Source organism: Taudactylus pleione, unplaced genomic scaffold (genome assembly GCF_031769625.1).
Source record: "Taudactylus pleione unplaced genomic scaffold, aTauple2 ptg000659l, whole genome shotgun sequence".
Classification (NCBI taxonomy): domain Eukaryota; kingdom Metazoa; phylum Chordata; class Amphibia; order Anura; family Myobatrachidae; genus Taudactylus; species Taudactylus pleione.
Window position 1 is genome coordinate 2,250,678 of NW_028285061.1, and position 23,850 is coordinate 2,274,527.

Genomic DNA, 23,850 nt, shown 5'->3' on the forward strand with positions numbered 1-23,850 from the left:
AGTCAGAACTGCTCGCAATATTGTGGTTGAAAAAACCAACCACAAGAATAGCGAGCAGTTCATACGCTGTTCGATGTACTCGATTAATCTAATAAATAGCGGACATGACGTATGATGCGAGCGGCCAGGGGGCGTTTTTATCAAATAAACTAGCGTATGTTTTGCTCGCTCGTTCAGACATGGAGGCGGCAACAGACCGCAAAGAGCGAACGGTTCATTTGAATAGCCACCCCCTTTTTATGAACGAGCGAGCGCTAATTGCGAGCGGCTCTGAATGAGGGCCTTTATCTGCAAAGAATTTTGCAAACTCATTGCATCTTAACAGGGAGAGGGATTCATTATGCTGCAGGCATGCTGGTTTGCAAAGCATCTTCACTGTACAGATAAGCTGAGCTGACCTATTGTTTGCTGCCTTGATCTCATTTGAAAGGAGCTCTGTTTTCTTACCGGTGATTGTTGATTGATATTCTCCAATATGTTTGATTAGTGTTAACTTATCCTCTACAAGGTTCGTCTTCCTCCATCGTCTTGCAAGTCTACGCCCCCTTTTCTTGAGATCACTAACACTATTGTCAAACCAAGGGGCTTGACGGTGTGGTATGAGGGGTCGTATACACAGGGACAATAATATCCATTGCAGCTGTCACATCCCTGTTATAATAATGGACAAGGGAACAAGGATCTTCACAGGCACCCATTACCGCAGAAAGATCCAGGTTTGCTGCAAGAGCCTGGGGAGTCATGCCCCTCCTTGGACGATACCTTGTCAACTCCATGGGTAAAGTTCTATTTTGAGGGGTTACGACTGAGAAGTGAATTGAGTGGTGGTCTGACCACGTGACTGGGTTTATATTTAAGTCAGAAACATCTAATCCAATCTGGAAGACAAGATCAAAAGTGTGACCACTTATATGAGTAGCCGAAGGAATGATTTGTGTGAGGCCCAGAGCATTCATTGTGCACAGGAGATCCTGGCCAAGGTGTGAGAGCTCATCATCAACCCATGCATTGAAATCCCCAAGGATCAGCCACCGTTGATGCTCCAAAACAAGTCCAGCAACAATATCTGCAAATTCTTGGAGAAATAACTTTCCATCACCAGGGGGGCGGTAAATTAGAAGTACTCTGAATCCTAATTCTGTAGAGCTTCGAGCAGCAATGCACTCAAATGAGTGAGTAATTTCTATTGGGTGGACCCTAAGTTTAAGTGCTTTTTTAAAGCAGATGGCCACTTCCCCTCCCCTGCGGTTATGTCTTGGGTTGTGAATGACAGAATAATTTGTTGGAACTGCAGCTTCCAAGATTGGTGCTGCATTTTCATCCAGCCAAGTCTCTGTAATACAGGCAAGATCTGCAGATTCAGTAAGGTCAGCAATTGTGGTAGTCTTGTTTCTTATAGATCTGGCATTACAAAGGACAGACCTGATTGGGCATACCAGAGGGCCTGTAGTTTTCTTTATATTGAGTGTAGGGGCTCTCTTTAACTGCTGTCCTATGTGTTTTGTTCCCGCTAGGCTGTTTCAGCGGGGGCGCCTCGCCTTGCCCGATTTGTAAGCGATGAAATGCACCCTCCTTGGCCATAACACCCTATTCCAGGGGAGTCAAACTCAGGCCATCCAGCTGCAGTCCAACTACACATCCCAGCATGCCCTGCCACAGTTTTAGCATTGCCCTAATAGCAAAACTGGCAGTGCATGCTGGGATGTGTAGTTCCACTGCAGTTGGATGGCCCGAGTTTGACATCACTGCCCTATGCTAACAATTCCAATCAACAATGGAACAGGCTGTCTGTACTGCAAGAAAGTAACAGGTGGCGCAACTTAGGGGCATATTCAATTAGGTGCAAGGTTTTCGCCGTCATCTCTGGTTTTCCATGCGGAAAAATATTGCGCGCGTCCCCGCCTATCCCTGTATTCAATAAAAAATCGGTGAAAACGACACCCGGCAAATTCGGAGCAAGCGAAACTACTGTCAAAAATGGGTAAAAAACGGTCCGTAGCCGAAAAGCTGCACTAACATAGGAGATCGCTATAGGGATGTACTAGTACCCCTAATAAAGCTAATCTGGGTACTTAAGTTTTCTTAATTGCTTGCTATTAGTGTTTTTGCATAAGTGGTGAAGAATGGCATTAAGCAATATTTTTTCTTCAAAATAACTAGTTCCTGCAAATCTGGGGTACATGAAAATGGGTGCTAGCATATTTTGAAGTTGCTAATGTGACGTTTTAAAAAACTTAAAAATCCACCTGCTGCAAGCACCTGCCATCCCAAAAACACCCTCCCCATACTTGGTGACCCCCCTGGAGTCTATGTCGCTAGTATTTAAGTTTGTCCCCCAACTTTTTTTTTTTTTCGCCCCCTTTTTCAAAGTAATTTTTTGGGGTGTTAAGTATTTTTCTATCTTTTTTTTTTTAAACAGTGTAGACTGTCCCAAGGGAGCAGGGGGTTCCCACAAGTTTGCACCCCAAAACCCCAATTCTGCACTTTTTTCCCCCAGCTTTCATAGGCGAATCTTTTTCGCCTATTCCAGTGCATTGACTTTCCGCACCGGCGAAAAGTCTTTGGAATTGAATACGGGGATATGGCGAAATGACGTCACCTGAGAAACTTTTTCGCCGAAAGCGGCTTTTCGCACCTAATTGAATATGCCTCTTAGTGTCAACTAATTGTAACCATGCAGGGAATCATATAAGTTTTAGCAATTTTATATAATTGCGGACTCATGATATGTAATCCTTTGTAATTATCAGCATGATCATTGGTAATGTGCCGGCCTCAGTATAAATAGTGCAACTCCAAGATGAAACTTAAATCCAGAGCATTTTCCCGCCTGTGCAGCCGTCCTAGGTTGGAATATACAGTAGCCAGAGAGAGCCTGATAATGGGAAGGAAGGCGAGATTGCCAGGCTCCAGGTCGGGCTATATCAAGTGAGGGATCCTGGATACGATGATGCAATTATCCAGTGTCTCAACCAGCTGGGAGCCCTAGGGAGTAGTGGGGTGAGCTCTGCAAAATGCTTCCCACACTTAGGGTGTCCAATTACAGGATCAGGATTAGCGGGATTTTGGTATTTTGGCCTAAAATCCCGGGATTTCAGGATTAGTCACCGTATGTGGTTTTCTATTTGTTTGTTTTTTAATGCCGGGCAGCGCTGAGCACCTGCAGCAGACGGCTCAGATGCTGCCCGGCTACCCCCCAGCCGTGTGCAGCACGATGTGATATCCTGGTCATGCTGCACAGCCTGACACCAGCCATGCCTGCCCACCCACCTGCACCACACAGGAGGACTGTCTGCAGTTTGGCGGGGCGGGCGCTGGTATCCTCACAGAGGGAGCCAGCCCAGGCAGCCGCAGAGAGAGGAGCACACAAGCGGAGGCTGGTAGTCGGGGGGATGTGGAAGGGGGCAAGAGAGATATAAGGACGGGGGGTAAGAGAGAGAGATAAGAACTTAGGGACAGTGGGGGGAGAGAGATAAGGACTGAGGGATGGGAGGAGGATCGAGTGCAGCCACTGAGTCCTGCTGCTGCCTGTAAGTGCCACCACCAACTCAATCCCAGGATTGAGCGTTTTTCAATCCCGAATCCCGGGATTGAAAAAAACGCCCAGAATTGGCCTCCCTAACTGGAACCGATGTTTGATGTTCCCAGTGTTGTTACCAGCTCCCGCGTCTCCCGGATTATTGGCAAAAAGGCTCCGGGAGACCCATCTGAAGCGTGAGTTTAGGGCCTTATTCAGCTTGGATCGCACGGCTGTGTTTCTATGCACCCGCTAGCTGGGAAAATATGCTAATGAATACAATCACACGGCAACCGCAGCACTATACCAAGACACCCATCACTGTATGAAGCCGCCCACTTCCCATGACATGCATCCGCAAGTCAGCCAGAACATCGGTAACATTGAGTAACGTCAGAACCTTATCGCTCAGTTGACCTGACCCTACTTCACAAACTGCTAAACTTCTTGTCGCCATCTAGACCTCTACCAGCATATACGTTCACAGGGGCTTAATAATGCACGCCCCTGTAGCGGCGTTCTGCCGACCACCCCCCCTCTTCACCCCTAAACAGTCTCTTCATGTCAATCACTGCTGTTGGACTGTGTGCTCACTGTGATCACAGCGGCCGGTGAGCGCACGCACACTGCGATGCATGCGCAGAGTAAAAACATCGACAGACTGCGTGTGAACGCAGCCATGCGATCCAAGATAAATAAGGGTCTTATGGTGCTTACACACAGTCCAACTTTGCTGGACGATATAAACTATATCGTTTATCATTAGATCGTTCATATCGTTGACTTTTTTGCAATGAACGACCAACTATGCGCGTGGCCGTATGGACGATATCTGAGGATGACCATACATGCAGGCCAACTTGCTCGATATCTATGAAATCTTCATCATTTAAATACTGTCAGATATCGTTCATTGTTCATGATCGTTCATGAAATCATTCAACGATATCATTCATTTTTAAAGTAGAAAAAAAATCGTTCAACGATATCGATGATCGAGCAGGTTTGACCGTGTGTTTGCACCATTAGTCTATTCTCTGGAGTAACAAGAGCCTGAATCCGACCATCGGGTTAGAGCTGGAGTGGAATCAGGATTTGAAAAGACCCAAAGTGGTTCAAGAGGGACCGCTGTCCTTTACTGTATATTAATATTCTGTATCATAGTCAAAAGAACCGTGTCAGCGAGAGCTGTATGTAGACTGTATCACCCAGGAGGCTGTTCTTTTGAATAGGAGTGTTTATTTGCATATTAACTCAATACAGAGTGGCTTAATGCCTTGTTCACGCTAATATATTGGGATTTAAACAGCTTACAAGCATTTATACGTGTATTCACTTGCATTGATATACTGTATGTTGAAGCAGCGTCATAATAGGGTGACAGTGCACCCTGTGCCAACCATGCCCCTTAAACCCGTGAAATCATGACTAGGGGCGAGGCTGCCTCTAAGAAGTGGAGCACTCCAGGCAGCTCCGCAGGGTGCCTGCCCAGACGCTCCTGGCAGCTCTGCAGTAGAGCTATTAGCCACAGGGTGCCATTCTAGTCACCCTGCAAGCCACATGCAGGTGTCTTGGGGCAGCAACTATAGGGAAAAGCAAGGAGGGGGAGGGGTTCTGGTTGCCTGGAATCTCCCCTCCCCAGCCTACACCATGACCACAATATAAATAGTAATATAATAGAGTTTTTCTAGTGCTGCATGTTGTACTCATTATCACAATGAAATAATTAGCATCACATGTGGATCGTCTAACATGTTTCAGTCAGTAATAAATACATCTGTGCACCAACTAGGAGATCTGGAAATTTGCACTGTTAGGGGTGCACTGCTATAGACCATCAATAGGATTAATTATTAATACTGTATAATAATACACTAGCCAGTGCATAACGGGACCTATATGTCCAGGGCACTGCTAGGTTCTTCTGCTGCTCCCCCAGACTCCCGGACTTGCTCCAATGCTCTGGAATAGTGCTCACATCTGAAATAAAAACATTCAGTTCAGGCAGGATGGCGCTACTGCCGCATCTAATGGCTTACTGTGATCGCTAGTCCTGTATATGCTGGAATTATGACACACAATACACTTTGTATGACGCATATCGAAGGTGGTTAAGTGTTAATTATGTCCTCTTTATGGCCTGGCCACACTCTGTCTAAAATCAAGCATCTGGAAACCCCCCCGCCCCCTAGAAATGCGTTTGCCACTGGCGATGGTAAAACCCCCAGGCACTGTGCAATGGCACAGGTCGCACATCCCTAGTTACGGGCCGGTGTTGAGGGCATTTTTGGTGTACTATCAGAACATCTGACAGTAGCTAAAATTACCTGTTTCTCCTCTCTCTAGTAAGGTTTTTACTGTAATATTCAATAGATGTTAGTGCATGCAGTTGGTATATTTGTGTATTGCTTTTTCAACATTTTTTTTTCTGCACTGAAACTGCAGCATGCAGTATAATAGTTATGAGCCACTGATCAATGGATAATGGTGAATGAGCCCATTTTTCATGTAATGCAGTTTTCATGTGCTGAGTTGCCCATGAAAACAGCAATAAAAGTTGGATTTATATAAGCTGTTCACACCATGTCAGTGAGGCTCACTATGGTCACCATTTTGATCCAGCAAAGTCGTCTCTTCACAGACAACTTTACTGCCATTAAAATGGTCATCATAGAGAGCCTCACTGACAAATACCAGGTTCATTTCTACCTTTCATTGAGGAAAATGAATCATACATACAGTACCCTTACATTTTCCCATTCCATCATTAGTTCATGACTTATTTATTTTGAAATGAACAAAAGGGTTTTGTTTTTTACTTTACCGAATATTTACTTACACTTTAATATTTAATACAATGTTTATTGTTTTTAAGAAAACTTACTAAATAAATATTTATTTATTTATTTATTGCAGATGTTTTAATTTATGTGTCTTACATTTAACTTCACACCAAGTACCTTCTTAATGATATGCGTGTGCAATATATATATATGTGTGTTTCAGACCGCCAGAGTAGGAGGAAAATAGGGCACTCATCAGACTTATTATTTCAACATACATATACGTTGGCAATCGGGATGCTTCTGCTGTGAATTACAATATATCTTGACATAACTTGGCTCTGGCTGTTGCTGACTGATGTGGCTGACTAGCATGAAAATTGAACGTCGAAATATTACCGAAGTCTGATTAGTGTTCTGTTTACTATAGGCCTTCATCATTTTATATATATATATATATATATACATATATATAAAATCCAGCATCGGACCGGCACTCCACACGAGATGATTAACTTGGCCGGGTGCCCCCACAAATCAAATGGATACACTGCATATGGTGCGGCACTCTTGGACGGAGGCAGATCATTATGTGGTGAACACACGTAATAACGTTTCAGTTGTTTATCCAACTGTCTTTAGAAAAAAAAAATATGTGTGTATATATCTATATCTATATAAGAAATATATATACACGTGTGTGTGTGTGTGTGTGTGTGTGTGTGTTTATTTGAGGCAAACAGCACAGGGTGTTATAGTATGGCATAAATTAAAGCATCCTGCCATATTAGCAATGCTCACTCACGTGGAGTGTATGCGACTGTATTTTATTCAAGCTTTCTACTTGAATGTACTGTACCTTACTCCTTTTATTAATAATTACTTTCTGTTGTAGGGTATCCAACAGACTTCATACTGAAAGGCCATGTTGGGCAAGGACGGATAAAGATCTTCAGTATTGGAGAAGAAGAGGCCAAGATTTCAGTGTTTTATTAAACCATGGGGACAACGGAGCACCAAGTGAAAAGATTATATTGGCCACAGACAATGAAGGAAAGCGGAGATGTAAGATCATAGAAAGAAATACTAAGGAATGTCACAATACCGTTACAGAAAATGTGGAGAAAGTAAAAAAAAAAGTGTGTCAAAAATCAGTGGAACAGCAGACTTCAGATGGCAGCTGCGAAAAGTTAGAGTTCACATCATCGTCTCCAGAAGATGGACCCTTTGTGGGTCCTAATAAACATAAATCTCAATTAATGCCAAAAGTTTCACCTGAAGGTGTATGCCACATGGCTATATCTCCAACCACCGGTGACAACTCTTTTGTAAAGGATAATAAAATACATTCAAAGGACAATTATACTGCACACCAGGATTGTAAGAAGACTCCATTTTCCAAACCGAAATACAGTAGACCCTCCAAGCCGCCCTCCTATGAAGTTTACCAGCAAACATGGGGAGCAGTTGATGTAACGGAAAACCAGGATAACAAACAAAAAGATGAACATCTCTCATCTCCTAAAGTTTTGGATCTCCCAGAGGAGTCTTGTATTCATGATTTAGGTATGGAACCCCCTAATTACATACCTCCACCATCGTATAAGTCCCCACCTCTTCTACATGCAGCCAATAAACCTTTTAAAAAAGTGCCTCGTTCAAGTGACTGCATTCACCAAAATATGTTGGTGGAGAAAACCAGCACAAATGACAAAAAGCCGATCTGTTGTCTCGGAAATAATGGTCTTTTCAGTAAACCAGCCCTCCACAGACACACGGAACATTGCAAACACTTCATACAATATATTCCTTTTGATGACCCCCGTATAAAGCATATAGCAGTTGCCCAGGAGGCAGAAAAACTCAACCACAGTAAAAAACATAATGATATTTTTAGGGTTGACCATACAAGTCAGGAAAGCAACCTTCGCCAAGGAGAGCAAGACAGTGCCTTTATAAATCCGAGAAATGCGGGCCATCATTTCGTAAAAAGAGAAGGTATTAAACACAAGCAGTGGTTGCACATCTCCATCGCCGATCAAATATGCCGTGCGCTGCCTGAAATTAGAGACGGAGCCACGGCATGCAGTCTACCAGAGGACAGTGAGACCACTCACAAGCTGTCTTTGAAAAAGACCCACTCCGATAGCGCTTGTGAAACAGTAACAAAAGTTAAAAAGTTTGAACCCGAGTCTTTTGTTTTTAGCAAGAAAAGTTCAAAGAGAAAACTCAACGAAACAATATTTTGCTTGGTCTCCATTCCAGTTAAATCAGACTCTGCCCCATCAGATATGTGTAAGAACAACAACCGTTTAGCGGACAATACAGACAGGATGAACATGTTAAAACATAGCAATGGGGGTCTACACGAGCAAAGGCTTTTAAGTGAATCTTCCAGTGACTTAGAGCTGCAAACACTTACAGGAAGCATGAACAATAATACAGAGCTACTAAAACAAGCTCAGTCCAAAACAGAGGAAAACAAACAAGCAAATGACCTCAGATCTGATGAGCCGAGGAAACACAAAGAACTGACATATTCTGGCTCATGGCCAGGCGATCAGTACAAAGATCAACAAACTCAAACCGTTTGTACGGACATACAGACTTCACCACTTTATAATGGTACAAAAGAAAGTGAACTGCACAATAAATGTACGCAATCCCAGTTTGTTCCTGCTGGTGGGCTAGTAGATCCCAGACCAACTCCAGAAAGTACGAGGCAAAACATATTTGGCATAAAAGGACAGATGAGCTTTAGCCCTTCTAGTAACAGTGCATTTTCAAGGACCTCCTCATTAGTGACACACATACCTAGAACAGAACCATGCCAAAGGTTCGAACTTCCTAATGTCAGCGTAGATGGTAAAGAAAAAAAGCATGAAAAGAATGAGATTGAAGATGTGAACCTATGCAATAAAAAAGAGGTTTTTGGCCAATTTCTTTTGAAACCTGTTAATCGGCGCCCGTGGGATGCTATAAGCGAGTTGGAAAGCTTAAATAAAGAGTTTCAAGAGCAAGATAGTTGTGCTAATGATGGTGAGAAGTACGTAGTGAAGGAGCAGAGTAGGGTGATTCAAATGGATGTGTCTTCCACAAGGACGGCAATGAGGAGAGAAATGTTGAACAACAACCGACATATTATAGAGGTTGAAGAGGTGCCAATGTTTGAGGCCCTTCAGGATCAAACTAAGTCGCAACGGTGGTGCACAGAAAAGTTAATGTATGACATTAGTGAGGGTTGTACTGAATTATGCAAATCTTCGAACAACATTGAGGTTATAAATAAACCTGTAAAGTTGTCTGATGGATGCTTACCGTTAGAAACACATGTTGAAGCTAAGAGTGTCGGAGATGCAATTTCCACAGATGCCGATATGATTGCCAAAACTGACCAAGGACCACCAATACATGCACATAAAATACCCACAGATAAAAAACAACCTATTCCAGAACCTGGGTTCCATCACTTCAAAGAAGACAAAACATGTTTTGACCACACATTTTTTGATGTTGTGAAAGTCAGCTCAGCAAAATTTGGCCAAATCGGGGATAATATGTTAAGGAAGTTGTCACTAGCCGACAGAAATCATGGGCGTTCTGTTCCTGACTTGAGTAAGCATTTTATTAGCACAAGCCGTAATGGAGACTTTTATGAGGAGCATAACTATTTGGATATCCCTGAGAATGAATCGCTGCATGACAGAGCTGCAAGGATTCTTGGAATTGATGTAGCAGATGATTGTCTTGTGTCAAATGGGAGCTCTGAAGCTCAAAGCCCAGAAAATGTTACTTCTGGTAGTGGAGCGCAGCTGGAGAAGAGTACAAGGGGAAAATTAAGTGAAATTTCTTTTTCTGCAAAGGAGACACTGGGAATTTTGAAGAGTGTCCTTCATTTGCCTTTTGACAATGAAAGAGCTGTAGAGAAATTAAAAAACGGTGATCAAATACAGAAGCCATCTTTTGTGTGTCTGCCGCTTTCAGAACACAACGAAACAAACATTTCTCGTAGCACTGAAAAAAGAATGAGAAACACATCTAAAATGATTGAAACATTACAGGGGAAGCTGGCTTCTACACCAGTTCGCACCGCTGTCGATCGCCTAGCGCGCATGAAAGAAGTTGATTCTGTTTCACGCATGAGGCGGTTAAGCATTAAAAGCACAGATTCAGGTGATGAACTTGATGAAGAAAAACATGGAATACAGGATGGAAGAACCAGAAAATTCTCAACTGGAACCATTTATAAACGAGTGATCTCCCTAGATGAGAGCCTACTCATAACAGCAAAAGGCAAAGAAAAGTTGGATTTATCCTGCACAGGTAAGAAAGTTTTACCAAATAATAAAATTGATACTTTTTTCATACAAATCTTATACTATATGTTTTGACTTTTACAGTATGTCATTCCAATTTCTCACACTGTACAGTTTATTTGTGGCGACAGTTTGCGTTGTAAACTGTTTTGTATAAGACCTAGGATGTTCTGGATAAGATTTATTTTTCTGTAATTTAGAGTATTATGCCAAAAGTATATTTAAGACGCATTTAAAAGTTAACCCTTTCTTTCCTTACACTGGGCCTGATTCAGCTTTGGGCGTAGAGTACAATATTGCAAGTAACTGTGCATCTTGGTGAAACCATGTTGCACTGCAAGTGGGGCAGATTTAAAATGTGTAGAGAGATTTAGATTTGGGAGGGGTACTGTATGTCCAAACTGACATCTAAATTGCAGTGTAAAAAATAATTTGTGCAGTATTTTTGGGCTACATGCACAAGCAGCCAGTATTTACCCCACATGCAAATAAAATATATGTATTTGCCCCCCTTGTATTGCAACATTGTTTGTCCAGGTACTGAGGGGCCTATTCATCATCGAAGGCCGTATGGCCTCCGATTATGAAGGATTGATCTCGCTGCAAGGGATACTTAAGTATCCAACCCGCAGCGGGGGAAACATGACATCGGAGCAATTCATCATTGCTCCGGTGAGGGGACAACCGTTCCGAAAAGCAGTTGTCCCCTCGGTTAGTATTGCAGCTACAAATGTAGCTGCGTTACTAACCTGCTCCCCATCGTCCCGGCTATGCATGCGTTACATTGGGTCACGCATGTGCACAACAGCCGCCAGGGATGTAGTGAGGAGGCGGCGGCGGAGGGATGCGCTCGGATCCCTCTTCGCATCCCCGGAACTCCTTCCCATAGGAAGGAGCAGGGATCCAAGAACAAGCACCGCCTGAAGATGGCGCTTGTTCTCGGCAGCAAACTCCGAAAACTTTCAGTTTTCGGAGTTTGCTGAATACCATCCCTGATGATGAATGACTGGGTAACTTAAACATGCGGAAACTAGCGTTTCCGCATGGTTACCGGGCCATTTATTGGTTGATGAATAGGCCCCTCAGTTACTTGCAATATCGTACTCTATTTTCAAAGCTGAATCAGGCCCATTGTCCCTATCATTCTCATTACCTTTTTTAACAGTGCTCCTCAGAGTGACTTAAAAAAAACGCTTAGTAAAATGTCCATTTATTTCATTTTATAGGTACAAAGCAGCAATTATTTTTCTTTTTCAATGTTTTGTTTTCCAAACTTTGTGGAATATGGGTTTCCAGGTAATATACCTGTAAATCAAGGGAACAGGAATGGCCTAAAACAGAAGAACCAAGAGACTTGCTGTAGATCTTGGTTAAACTCCAGTGTCGGCCCCTTGTGACCTTGGACATGTCAGTTTATTTCCTTGTGTCACAAACACCAAAAAACAAAGCTTGATTGCAAAAACTTACCTAAAACATTTTATGCCTTATATCTACCAGTTTTTTAACACTAGCACAGCGCATGTAAATGTGTTTGATAATGAAACGCATAGATTCCAATGTCGCCATACCAACTTGCGTATTTTTCCTTTTTTTAAAAAAATACTATTGCGTAAGGCACAAATGTAAATTCACATAAGAAAATAAAAAATTTTGACACTACGTAAAGGAACTGTTGAAGGTAAAATATATACCTGTAGCATAAGATCTCTCTGCTTTCTCATCAACTCTCACATGCAGTTTTCATTAAACTATACAATAGTAAATGAAGTGCACCAAAACTCTTTTATTAGCAGAACACACTAAATCATAAGCAACTTAACTTATAAAACTGCCTGCTGTAACGTGGATTATTGCAGCATATAATAATTACACTGTAAAATACCTTATGTTTCCCCTGAGTAAATATAGGCGTCAGCATTTATCCTTCCAGTTATTGCCTTCATAATGTCGCTGTTACCATTAAGGTCACATAAGGGGATTAGTCTTGGGTTTATCATTTTTATCAAAATTATCAGGGCAATCTCTATGCAGAAACATTTCTACAGTAGTGTAAATAAATAATTACAGTGGAAGAGATTAATTTATACAGTATATTATTATATTTTTGATCATCAGTTTAAACTGCATGAAAGCATTAAATGCATATGGCCCTTTCCATTTCAAGGCCATAACCTTTTTGACAAAAGTAGGGTGTCATACAATAGTGTTTTTTTTAGAGAGTACAAGCCCTCAGGATTCCTTATTAAATTAAGTTACGCTTCGTCAGTCGTAAGTATAGATAACCTCCAAATTAGTACGGCTCTGCATCGCCTGTACTTGGAAACGCTCAGTTTTGGAGCTGGTACAGTCTACAGCTAGATGCCCTCTGCACCAGAGGCTGACATGAAGGCGGGACAGTCCTTCGCTTCTTACCTGTGAAGCTCCCGGCTGCTGCTGCGCCTCCATGCTGGTAATGAGCTTGGCGTGCGGAGTCTGGCTATGATGTCACAGCCTATCGCAAAAATCTCATATGGAGAACATGACACTCCGACCCCTGCTTCACACAAGATAAGAGATGTGGTGAGGGAGGGGCTGTGCCAGATAGGAAGGAAGAGGTCAATAACGAAAGAGTGTGGGACTGGTGGGCACTGACAGGAAGTGGGGGCTGTATCCAATGGGAAGTGGGGGGTCATTTTCTTTTGTTATGCTACAGATGTGTTTTCATTACCTATTTTTGCGTCATATGACACCAGGTGCCTGTCGCAATATAAATATTCTGCCATGGATAGCAATTACCGTACTTTAAGTACTTTTTTCTGAATTCACATAAAAGCCACTTAGAAAGTCACTTCTGGTTACAAGGATTAGTATTTTTATCATAAAGAGATTGGTATAAAGTCACAGATTAAGCATAACGATATGTTGCGCGAGGCATGGAATGGACAACTCATATCGGACCACTGTCTCTTGCCTCTTTACCCAGATTATTTGCACAGAAGCTGAATGAAATGCCATTGTCAGTATTTAGGGTACCCTTGCATTGTACTCCTTTTGGCACGATTTGAAGATAGGTGTATGTGGACACATCTATACTAGATCTTTACTAACTACCAAGAAAACCTGATAAAACAGCGTGTTTTGGATATTTGAATGGACATAAATACTAAATTACTTGGCCAGCACCAACTATAAATGCAGCCCTGCAGGGGCATCTTTAGAGAGGAGGGGGCCCATGTGCATTCCCCGTCTGGGACCCCCTCCTCTCTTCCCGGCAGCCGACTAACGCGGCTGGCCAGCCCCCAGAGCATTAGTAGACTCTGGGCACTAGAGTGTGCCTGGAGTCTACTGCGCATGCGCAAAACGCTGGAAAAATGGCCGCGGCGGCCATTTTTCTGGCTTTTTGTACAGCGGCTCGGGACCTCGGAGAGGTAAGTTTTTAAGTAATATCGGTGCGGGGCCCCCCTGGACCCGGGTACCCTGCACCCATTATAGATATGTCCCTGCACCCCTGGCTAACTATGACAGTTTTTAACAGTATATTGTATTGCTACAAGCTCTACAAAGCAATCAGTTTTATATTATGTTAGGTTTGATGACTTTTCTATTATATGTATTTTACAGACGCCTATGACCCCGCCAGAGTGGAAAGAGTTTAACCTCAACAGTGACAATCGGTTTCTTACGAAGTGAAGAAGTGCGGACTGAATAAAACAGATGGCCAATATTTCTTTGTCTTGTCAGACAAGAAGTGTATGAGTAATGTGTGGCATACCACACTGCCGTTACTACTGCCACATTAACGTAACCTGTCATCTGCACTGTATATAAGGAAATATCTAAGATAAGAAGGATAAGAAATTTCCTAGTAAATTCTTTTCATAAGAAGCACATTGAGAAGATTTCTGGCCAACTCTTACCAATGAGGTTTGTAAACATGTAACTACTTTCTGACGGGCACGTTACTATTATGTGCCACGGTCCCAATGAATGTAGTGTTGAACTCTGCACAAGTATGACACAGGAGGCTAGTTACACAATCTGAATGTATCCATACCTGCACATTGCATAGACTTGGAAAGACTGTTGTTCCTCTTTTTTTTTTCTATCCTGTTTAACAACTCTGATCTTATATGGATGCTTGTACTTTACCGCATTTTTGGATGGATGGCTAAACACAAAATTAATCCAACGCATCACACATCATTAAATCTCTTCACTGCTGACAGTTCTGCAAGGAAAAAAAAAAAGAAGAACTTTGTGCTGAAGAATTGATGTGTGCTTTATGAATGCTAAAACCCTTCTAAACAACAGCTCGAAAAGAGAACGAACATGTCTAATTAGATGTGTGTCTTTTCTGTAGGAGATCCGCAAAACATTTTGACTGTGGGGGAGGACTTAAAGATATATATATGAGAAAAAAGAACTGGCTGTGTTGTAGAGTGTGGGCTCTCTTTGCGGTAGAGAGATCAGTAAACATCTCTTTGACAACTGCATTTTTCATGGGAAACACGATTTGCTCCTTATAAATATCTGTTGAGCAAATGGAAAGAGCTTGTCAGGAATCTTAAAGAGGTTGTGCACATACATTACAGTACATGCTGAATGCTGGTGCTGATAGTCTCAGGGGTGCTTTGAAGTGGTTGTAGTATTGTGTGCCATAGAATGTGACATTTGATTGGCTAGGAGCTGCTAACAACCAATCAGATAGCTGCTCCTACAGCACTGGCTGATCACTGCCAGGACCAATGGTTAGCATGTAATGTCAGGTATGTGTTTAACAACAACAAGATACTGTATATCACCATGTCCTCCAATAAACAATATGGGGAAGAAGAACAGCACTTGTAATCTATATTATAATATTCATTTTAATACAGTTAGCTCATCCAAATAGCAGACTTGGACAAACTCATTTTTTAGCCATGCCATAAACTAGTGGTTCTACAGATATCCTAATACCACTACCCTTAAAAAATAGTCCTAAGAATTTTAGCACTTCATTCATATATCACTGAAGCAGCTCAGCACGTAATGGCTTCCAACAGGCAATCTCTTTCAAGATGCATCTCTACAGATTTAACTTGACCCATTCTAGACTAGATCATTTTATTGTGCCTGATTTATATTTGTTTTGTACTCCTCTATATATAAGAGAGAAAAGGTGAGCACTGTTGGGTCTTATCCTTAAAATAGTGGGTCATTCCTCTCCGTGTGACGTGAGTATAGAAGCGTTATTTATCAAATGAAGGAGAATTATCATAGTGAAGCAATACTGTTATATTGGAATAAGCACATTTAGTTGACATAAATTATTGTTGTTGCTGTCATGTTGGAGGTCTAATGGCGTAATGTGTTTAATCTTCTTTTGCGCTACCAGTGCCTGTATCCCACCCTCCTGATTTTCTGCCTTACTGTACCATTGTATGTCGCAAAGCTCACAAAGCTGTAAAAGCAATGTCGTCTGCTATGTATTTTGTAACAGTCTATATAACCTTAGAATCGGCTCAGGTAACCTGTGTCTCTGCAGCTGTTGCATAGCTTCAAATTCCAGCATGCAGGCTGGCAAGGCATACTGGAACTTATAGTTCTGCAACTTTCAGAGCCCTAGGTTGCCTTTATACGTGTCTGTAATTTGTAGTCTTAACACAGTTACAAATGCTATTAGCTTAAGTGCCTATGTTTGCTAATACCCGGTCACATATGCAAGTAACACACCAGACTCTTCATCCAAAGACACCTCCTTTATCATTCCAAAGCTGTTCCATTTGGTTTCATACTGACCGGCACCTTATCTTGATAATATTTTGCTATTTTGACTACAGGACACATCAGCGCTCACCATCCTTGTTTCATGTATATGTATCTGTAATCTTATTATACTATGGCTTAATACTGTAGGTAGCCATTTATAGATATTACTGAGCACACCCACTCCCAGTCCAGGTCATTCAGATAAATTGTGGAGGATTCAGCTTGGGTCGGACCTCGACAATAATTTCCAGCCATCTGTTCACAAATGTGGAATTATAAGAATGATCCCTTTGAATGTCTATAGGAAAGGGCTGAATTTGTTCTGTCCAGGAAACACCTACAACATACTTAGCAGAATACCTGTTTAACACTTCCATTTCCAGCCCGCATGGCTTATCAGTGTTAGATGTAACAAGGATCACCCAACACCAATCTACTGAGCCTCTGACCAGCAATGGCTTAACAATAAACCATGACCTGTAAACAGGGGTTAGGCTTCTGCAATATACAGATGATAGATTTGAGTGAATGATGTTAAGAGAAGTTCAGAGTGGATGCGGCATTTTATTTGTGCTTTTAGCTATGCCCCAGTAGTAACTGGGATGATGTTCACTCCAGCACTATGGTCAGCACAGCTTCAGGACATTAAATCCCACTATATGTACTGTTACATTAGTTCATGGATATTTCACAGTGTGTCATCCAAATTACTGTCCCTAAGGCCCTAACTGTGACTTAAATATACCCAAAGGCGAGGCCATTGCTCTCATGTTTGCAGTATTACTTGCTTTTATTATGCTAAAATATAGGTTATAACTATATACAAACATGAACGGATTAATTTTCTACGTGAATTGCCTTGTACTCCAAGCAAGCTGTTGTATCGCTCCAATGACTTTCTGTTTGCGTGAGGCTAGTATGAAAGTCCTGGATATACTGTATGTGGAGCATATGGATCCCACATGTTATTAGCATGATGAGGCAAATCTCTGCCATACTAGTTTACAATCTTTATGAATATTCTGTTACTTTTTTCTTTTTCAGTAATGCACTTTCTCTAAGCATGACACAGCCTTTTATATGTTAGTAGATATGTCTGTAATATGAAAGGACATTAAATTCTGTATGTAGAGCACCAATGCAATCTGAATGGTATTGCCACTGAATCTAATTATATGTGGATGCTAAATGTATAGGGACGTATACTTTAAATGTGTAACATTATCTCATGTTAACTATCTCTTCATGCAGAGCTATTCTCTGGCATTTTCAAAATCATTAAAAAATGCCATTTCAAGAAAGGACATGAGAAGTATATGGGCATAGTGAAGTCAAAGGGGCAGTTGCCCTGGGCACAAGGAGGCCTGGGGGCATGTAACGATGGAAGGCTCAGTTTCTGGAGGAGCAGCAAAAGAACTGTATTTCCCATGTCTTTCCTTGTGCCAGTACACACAAAAACTTAATTGCCATTTTTTATTGAATGGCAATTTATGTTTACCTGGCATATTGTGTGTTGACAGTATATGGATGGCATTTGTATTTCTACAAACACACATCCCCCTCCCAACATTCTGGATTTGGAAATCAGGGTAAATTTAGCCAAGTGACCGATACATCCAGGCCTGACACCGATAACCTTAACCACATCCCCAATCTAATTGACACATCTCTCCTTCTCGCAATATAAACAGAACTCTTTAACCAAAAAGCTTATGTTGCCCGTGTGAGGTACATATTATGCCCAGGTCTTGCTAATCAGATTGAAATGTGAATGAGATCGCTGTTGAGGCGACAACAGATAAAGATCTGCAATGCACTTCCTCTTCTAAACTGCATTAAGCTCTAGAATGTTCACATTTCATTGTTTTATGAATAGTCTTTGTTTTAAATGTTTTGTCTAACGTCTGCTTTCACAGAAGATACATACCACAACGTACTTGGAGGTGTAAAAATGGCGGGAACCATATGAGTCGCTCTAGCAATGAGCCATTGTCACCACCTTCACCTGATTTTTACTGTGCTATTTTACCTCAAAACCCATTGCTAAATATGTCACACAAGAGCAGGCAACACGTCTCACACATGTATAAAGGCTTTTACATTACACCTCTAGCGCTGAATCAAAACGTGCTCCATGCTACAGGACCAACAGCCACAAGACAAAGGGGCCACCTGATATCAGCATCCGGTGTTATCTTGACATGAGATAATGTTATATTTCAGGGACATTCTGTACCTATGACTCCAATCCATTTTCTTCCTGCATTGTACACATTGTGTGGTCGAGAGCAGAGATTATTATTGTCTATAAGCCACATTAGTCTCCATTCTCAGGCTCACAGTAACTTTTGAGGCACCAGCACACTGGCCTGCCACAGCTGTCGGTTTATACGGGCGATAGCAATATGTCGGAAACAAGGGTGGTCCTAAAAATGAGGCAGGCTGAGGTAGCCGCCTCACGCTGCACGGATGAAAGGCAACAAGTAATGAAAAAATATGCCAATTTTCTCGCTGCAGTATACTAATTGGCTTCTACCTTGTTGGTAGACCTAGTAATGATTATTGTGACAATATTTGTCTTCTATTGTGTACACTACACTAAAACAAATTCTTGTTGGCTTGTGTAAGGATATAGAGGGGAGTCATTTCAGTTGCCGCCTCAGGCGCCACCCCTGTTCTAAACTGTAATCCACAGAATGGTTCTGAAATTACAGGAATATGTTGATACGTTGAGCATCTGCAAACCATTCATAGGATATATTTTAAAATTTAGCTGTTTTTCGCTTAACACCTGTTTTTGTTACAAGTATTTTTTTACATAGAATATCTTATAATAAATATCCTGTAATCATTAATATACACCTTTGCATTTAAATTAAAAAAAACAAACAAAATAAGCTATGTGTATAAATGATATCTTAAAAGTGCCCACACACAGTAGCGACAGCCATTTTGTGCTTAGAACCAATATGCAGCCAATGAATTCATTAGGAGCTAGTGAAGTGACAGGTCTCGATGATCTCTCTAGTTCCTGGTGAAATGATAGGCCTCATTCTCATGAATGTTGTCTCTCCCCACAAAATGGCTGCCGCCACTGTGTGTAGGCAATAACTACACTTTAACCATTTCAGCTGAATTCAAATCCCACTGATGTTTTGCACTTGCTGTGACCTATTTTGTTTTTCTATATTGTAGAAAGAAAAATCATTTGTATGGCAAATATGTCAGTGAAAAAAAAATGAAAAAAAAAATGCTCATTTAAGGTATCTATTGCTTTTTACAAAATATGGTCTATTTTTTTAATGTGTACACATGCCACAAGTTGCCAATAAAAAATATTATATGTAATAAACTCAGTCTATTTGTTTTGAGTGTTCTCCAAAAGGATTATTGCTCAGTCACTGTGATATATTTCAGTGCTGTAATTTGCAGCAATGATTTTGGCTCTTGGGGGAGACAGAACGTTGGAGGTGACGTTATCTAACCTCATTTATGTGGACACCCTCAATGCACCGTAATTCATTGGAGAGGTTGTCAGAGAGACCTGCATTCCAGCACCGGTAAGAGACCTCTGGATTTTCTCCTCCCTATCACTCTGTTTGCTGGCTTCCAGCTTATCCACGCATTATACAGGTTACGTTTCAGAATATCTGGTTGTACTCAAGCTTATGTTGCGTAACCTACTGGCAGGTAGATGAAGTTTATTAAATATGTGAGATAAAAACTTATATAGTATATATACATGGTGAAAGTAAGCAGGTTCCATGATCCCTTAAAATAATATCACCAGGGATGATGCAGCCATGCAAGCACATAAGTAACGGGATGTGTGTGGTCCACTTAAAAATGGCACAATCACCAAAAGCAATGTCCAGTTTTTTTTTCATCCACTTTTATGTAGAAAACAATACATATCAAAGTTTTATTTAGTTTGTTAGTTACAGTTCAGATTCTTCATCAAGATCATTTGTGTTCTGTACATGTCAGGAGTAATGTCACCACAAAAGCACAAAGAGTTTGCCATAGAGAAATGATACATTCTACCACTTCTGGACTTAACAGTGAGAATGTGACATGTCTGGTGCATATTACTCGTGTATTTGTGGGTCGGACATCGCCGCAATTGGAGACATTTTGATAAATGTTGCCTATGGAGTGATAATAACTAAGACAGACAATAAGACTAAAGGGCTGATTCAATTAACTGAGAGGTTCGGTATGCAGTCGGGAAGCAGACGGACCTAATCCCGCCAGCCGGCTTCCCGACTGCTTAATCCCGGCGAGGCACTAATGACAGGTGTCGAAATCCCGACGCCTGTCATTAGACCTATGCCGGGAGCCCAACACCCGGCTTACCGATCGAAGGTAATCCGGGCGCGGACAGCCGCGGGGGAGGGAGGGTTAGGTTTAGGGTTCCCAGGGGGGACTTAGGGTTAGGCACCCCTCCAGGAGGATAGGTTTAGGCTAGGGGAAGGAGGGGTTAGGGTTAGGCACCCCCGGGGGGAGGTTAGGGTTAGGCACCCCCCCGGGGGCTGCGGGGAAGGGGGGATTAGGTTTAGGCACTTAGAGGGGGGTTAGGCACTTGGGGGGGAGGATAGGGTTAGGCACCCCTAAGGGAGAGTTAGGGGGTAGAATTACGTTAGTTAGTACTTACCTTAGAACGATCGGGATTTCCTCCTGTGTCGGGCAGCCGCTGTCGGGATAAATCATACTGATTGAGAGAGGTTCCCTAGCATCTTTGCAGCTATATTTCTGCCTGTAAATAACACAATTGCGGTAAATAAAACATTGATCATTTTTGCTCGCACTGCTATGAGACATGATCACAATTTAACAAAGACTTATGACATAGAATAGTGGTTCTCTGCACCTGTCCTCGAGTACCCCCCAACAGGTCGTGTTTTTAGTGTTTTTGTCTGTGGAAACAGGTGCGATAACTGCTGACCCAGCAAAATAGATCAGCTCAATTGTGCATAATTAAAGAAATCCAAAGTACATAATCTGTTTGTGGTACTTGAGTACTGGAATTGAGAACTACTGACCTAGAACATAATGTGGCAATATTGCCGGGAGGTTGCCACGGTACCTTATGGCTAATTGACTCAAATATTGGTTTGAGCAATCTTTCACTAAAACACTTCAACTTGCACCATCTCAGAGTTGGCAGAGATTAGGTCTTCTCCTTCTAAGTGGTTGCATTTTGGGCAGCACAGACGGTGTAATGGTTAGCATTACCACCTCACAGCACTGAGGTCATGGGTTCGATTCCCACCACGGCCCTATCTGTGTGGAGTTTGTATATTCTCCCTGTGCTTGCGTGGGTTTCCTCCGGGTACTCCGGTTTCCTCCCACACTCCAAAAATATACTGGTAGGTTAATTGGCTCCCAACACAAATTAACCCTAGTGTGTATGTGTGTGCACATGTGATAGGGAATATGGGCCCTCATTCAGAGCCGTACGCTCTGAGCAGAGCGCACGCTCTGAATGAGGGCCGGGCTCCATGAAAATGGAGCGTCCTCCTGGACGCTCGTATAGCTGTAGGTCACCACCCACAGGCTATACGAGCGTGCATTGTGATGGCTGCGATGGTCGCGACCATCGAAATTGCGAGACGGAGCCTGCGGTTGAGGTTTTCAACCGCAAGCTCCGGAGTGATTTTGGCTCTATCAGAGCCAAAATCACTCCCACTGACATCACTAGTGATGTCAGTGGGCCGGCTTCTGACGGGAGGCGTTCCCGTGGGAACGCCCCCGTCAGGGAGGCACGCCCCCGACACGCCCACCAAAGGGGGCGTGCTGTCAATCAACATTGACAGCACGCCCCCTTTGATCGGACACAACGAGCGAAGGACTTTCCTTCGCTCGTCGCGTCTGGCGCATGCGCACGACGGAGCTCCATCCGTCGTGCGCATGCTCAGTCCATAACATCGACCCACTTGCGAGCGGACAGCCGCTCGCGAGTGGGTCTGAATCAGGCCCATAGAGTGTAAGCTCCGCTGGGGCAGGGACTGATGTGAATGGCCAAATATTCTCTGTAAAGCGCTGCGGAATATGTGTGCGCTATATAAATAACTGGTAATAAATAAATAAATTTTTGCACCTTCCAGTTGAACTTCAACACGTGTCTAGGCACACTTTGCTCAATGTAAACTAAAAGCTTCAAACATATAAGAATGCCATGAGTAGTACAGACAGTCCCAATGTCCCCTCACTAATGATTCATTTAGGCCATAAAAGACACTAAACCGAGCTGTTCTTTAGGAAGTAAACACTTTTTAAATGCTATTTAGATTTCTCCACCTCTCTGCAAACATTGGCCCCTATATATCGTACAGAGGCTCATGCCCAGACTGACACATTTGCACTTCGTAGTGTGCTGGTTGGTCCAGTAGTGGAGTGTGCTGGGTGCAGCAGTTCTAAACTAAAGATAATTGTGGTGCTAATCCTCTGGGCTCTGTTTATCACAATCCACATCTCAGATGCGGATGTGATGTGCTAAATTTGCGAGGATTCGCAATGCGATATTGAATACATCACAAGGATGTATCAAATGGGTTGGGTATGGGATCCCGAATATTGAGAGCAGCATCCCAACAGTCAAAATCACTACATATTTAGGTATTATAACCCTTACCCTAACCCACCCCTCCTGCAGCCTAACCCTCCTCTTCCGCAGTCAAACTCAAACCCTCCCATCCCGCAGCCTAATCCTCTCCTCCCACAGCCTAACCCTCCCCCTAACCCTAATACCTCAGCTATCTGTCACTATTCTGACAATTGGGATGCCGCTGTTGGTATTGTGACCGTATCAAATATTTCATGCATTTTCTTGAGAGAAAGCTCTGTCCTTGCAAACCCTCTCTGCACACTTTTAAGGGTATTTTGCAAAAAATATGACAGTTTGAATACGCATGCGCCGCTGGCTCTCACCACCCCCAACGTCCTCCCCCCGGGAGGCAATAGGCAGGCCGTAGAGAGGCGGCCCAGGCCCTGTTATACTGGTGGGGTGTGGCCTAATCATGGGAGACGTGGCCATATTCCCCACAGAAAAGATTAGTTGCGGTGGCGCTGTGCGCAGACAAAAGGGCGCTGTAAATTCCTAAGCCAGTGAAATCCAGGGGGCGATCTGGGCCCCTCCAACAAGCCCAGGCCCGGATAATTAGTACCCGCTGCCCCACCCCCCTCCCCTTGGCACCCCTGGCGATATGTGTAGCATTCCCGTTAGGCTGATTTAGCAGGGCACGGCGCCCTGCCCTCCTTCTGGAGAGCAAAAAGCGCCCTGCCTTCACAGCCTGCGGGTGCCGTCTTCACCCGCGGGTCGCAGTGTCCCGCGGGTGGGGAAATGTGCGGTGACCCGGTCACCCGGCATCTATTCTCCCTGTCAGCAGCGCTTGGGGACTGCCCGGCGTGTCCGTAAGTGCCGGGCACGCCCCCAAGAGTGCCAAAAAGGGTGACGCGTCTTATAGACACTCCCCTTTTCAATGGCCACGCCCCCTTCTGCACG

The 23,850-nt window shown here is 42.9% G+C and overlaps 1 protein-coding gene across 1 annotated transcript in view; it reads left to right on the plus strand.

Moving 5' to 3' along the window:
• Positions 1-19,670, plus strand: part of JCAD (junctional cadherin 5 associated) — a 126,446-nt gene extending 106,776 nt beyond the window's left edge. The window contains exons 4-5 of the mRNA XM_088455535.1: positions 7,196-10,623; positions 14,217-19,670. Of these exons, the coding sequence (XP_088311661.1) occupies positions 7,196-10,623; positions 14,217-14,251 (3,463 nt within the window). The 3' untranslated portion in view covers positions 14,252-19,670. The remainder of the gene's footprint in view (positions 1-7,195; positions 10,624-14,216) is intronic.
• The last annotated feature ends 4,180 nt before the right edge of the window (positions 19,671-23,850 follow it).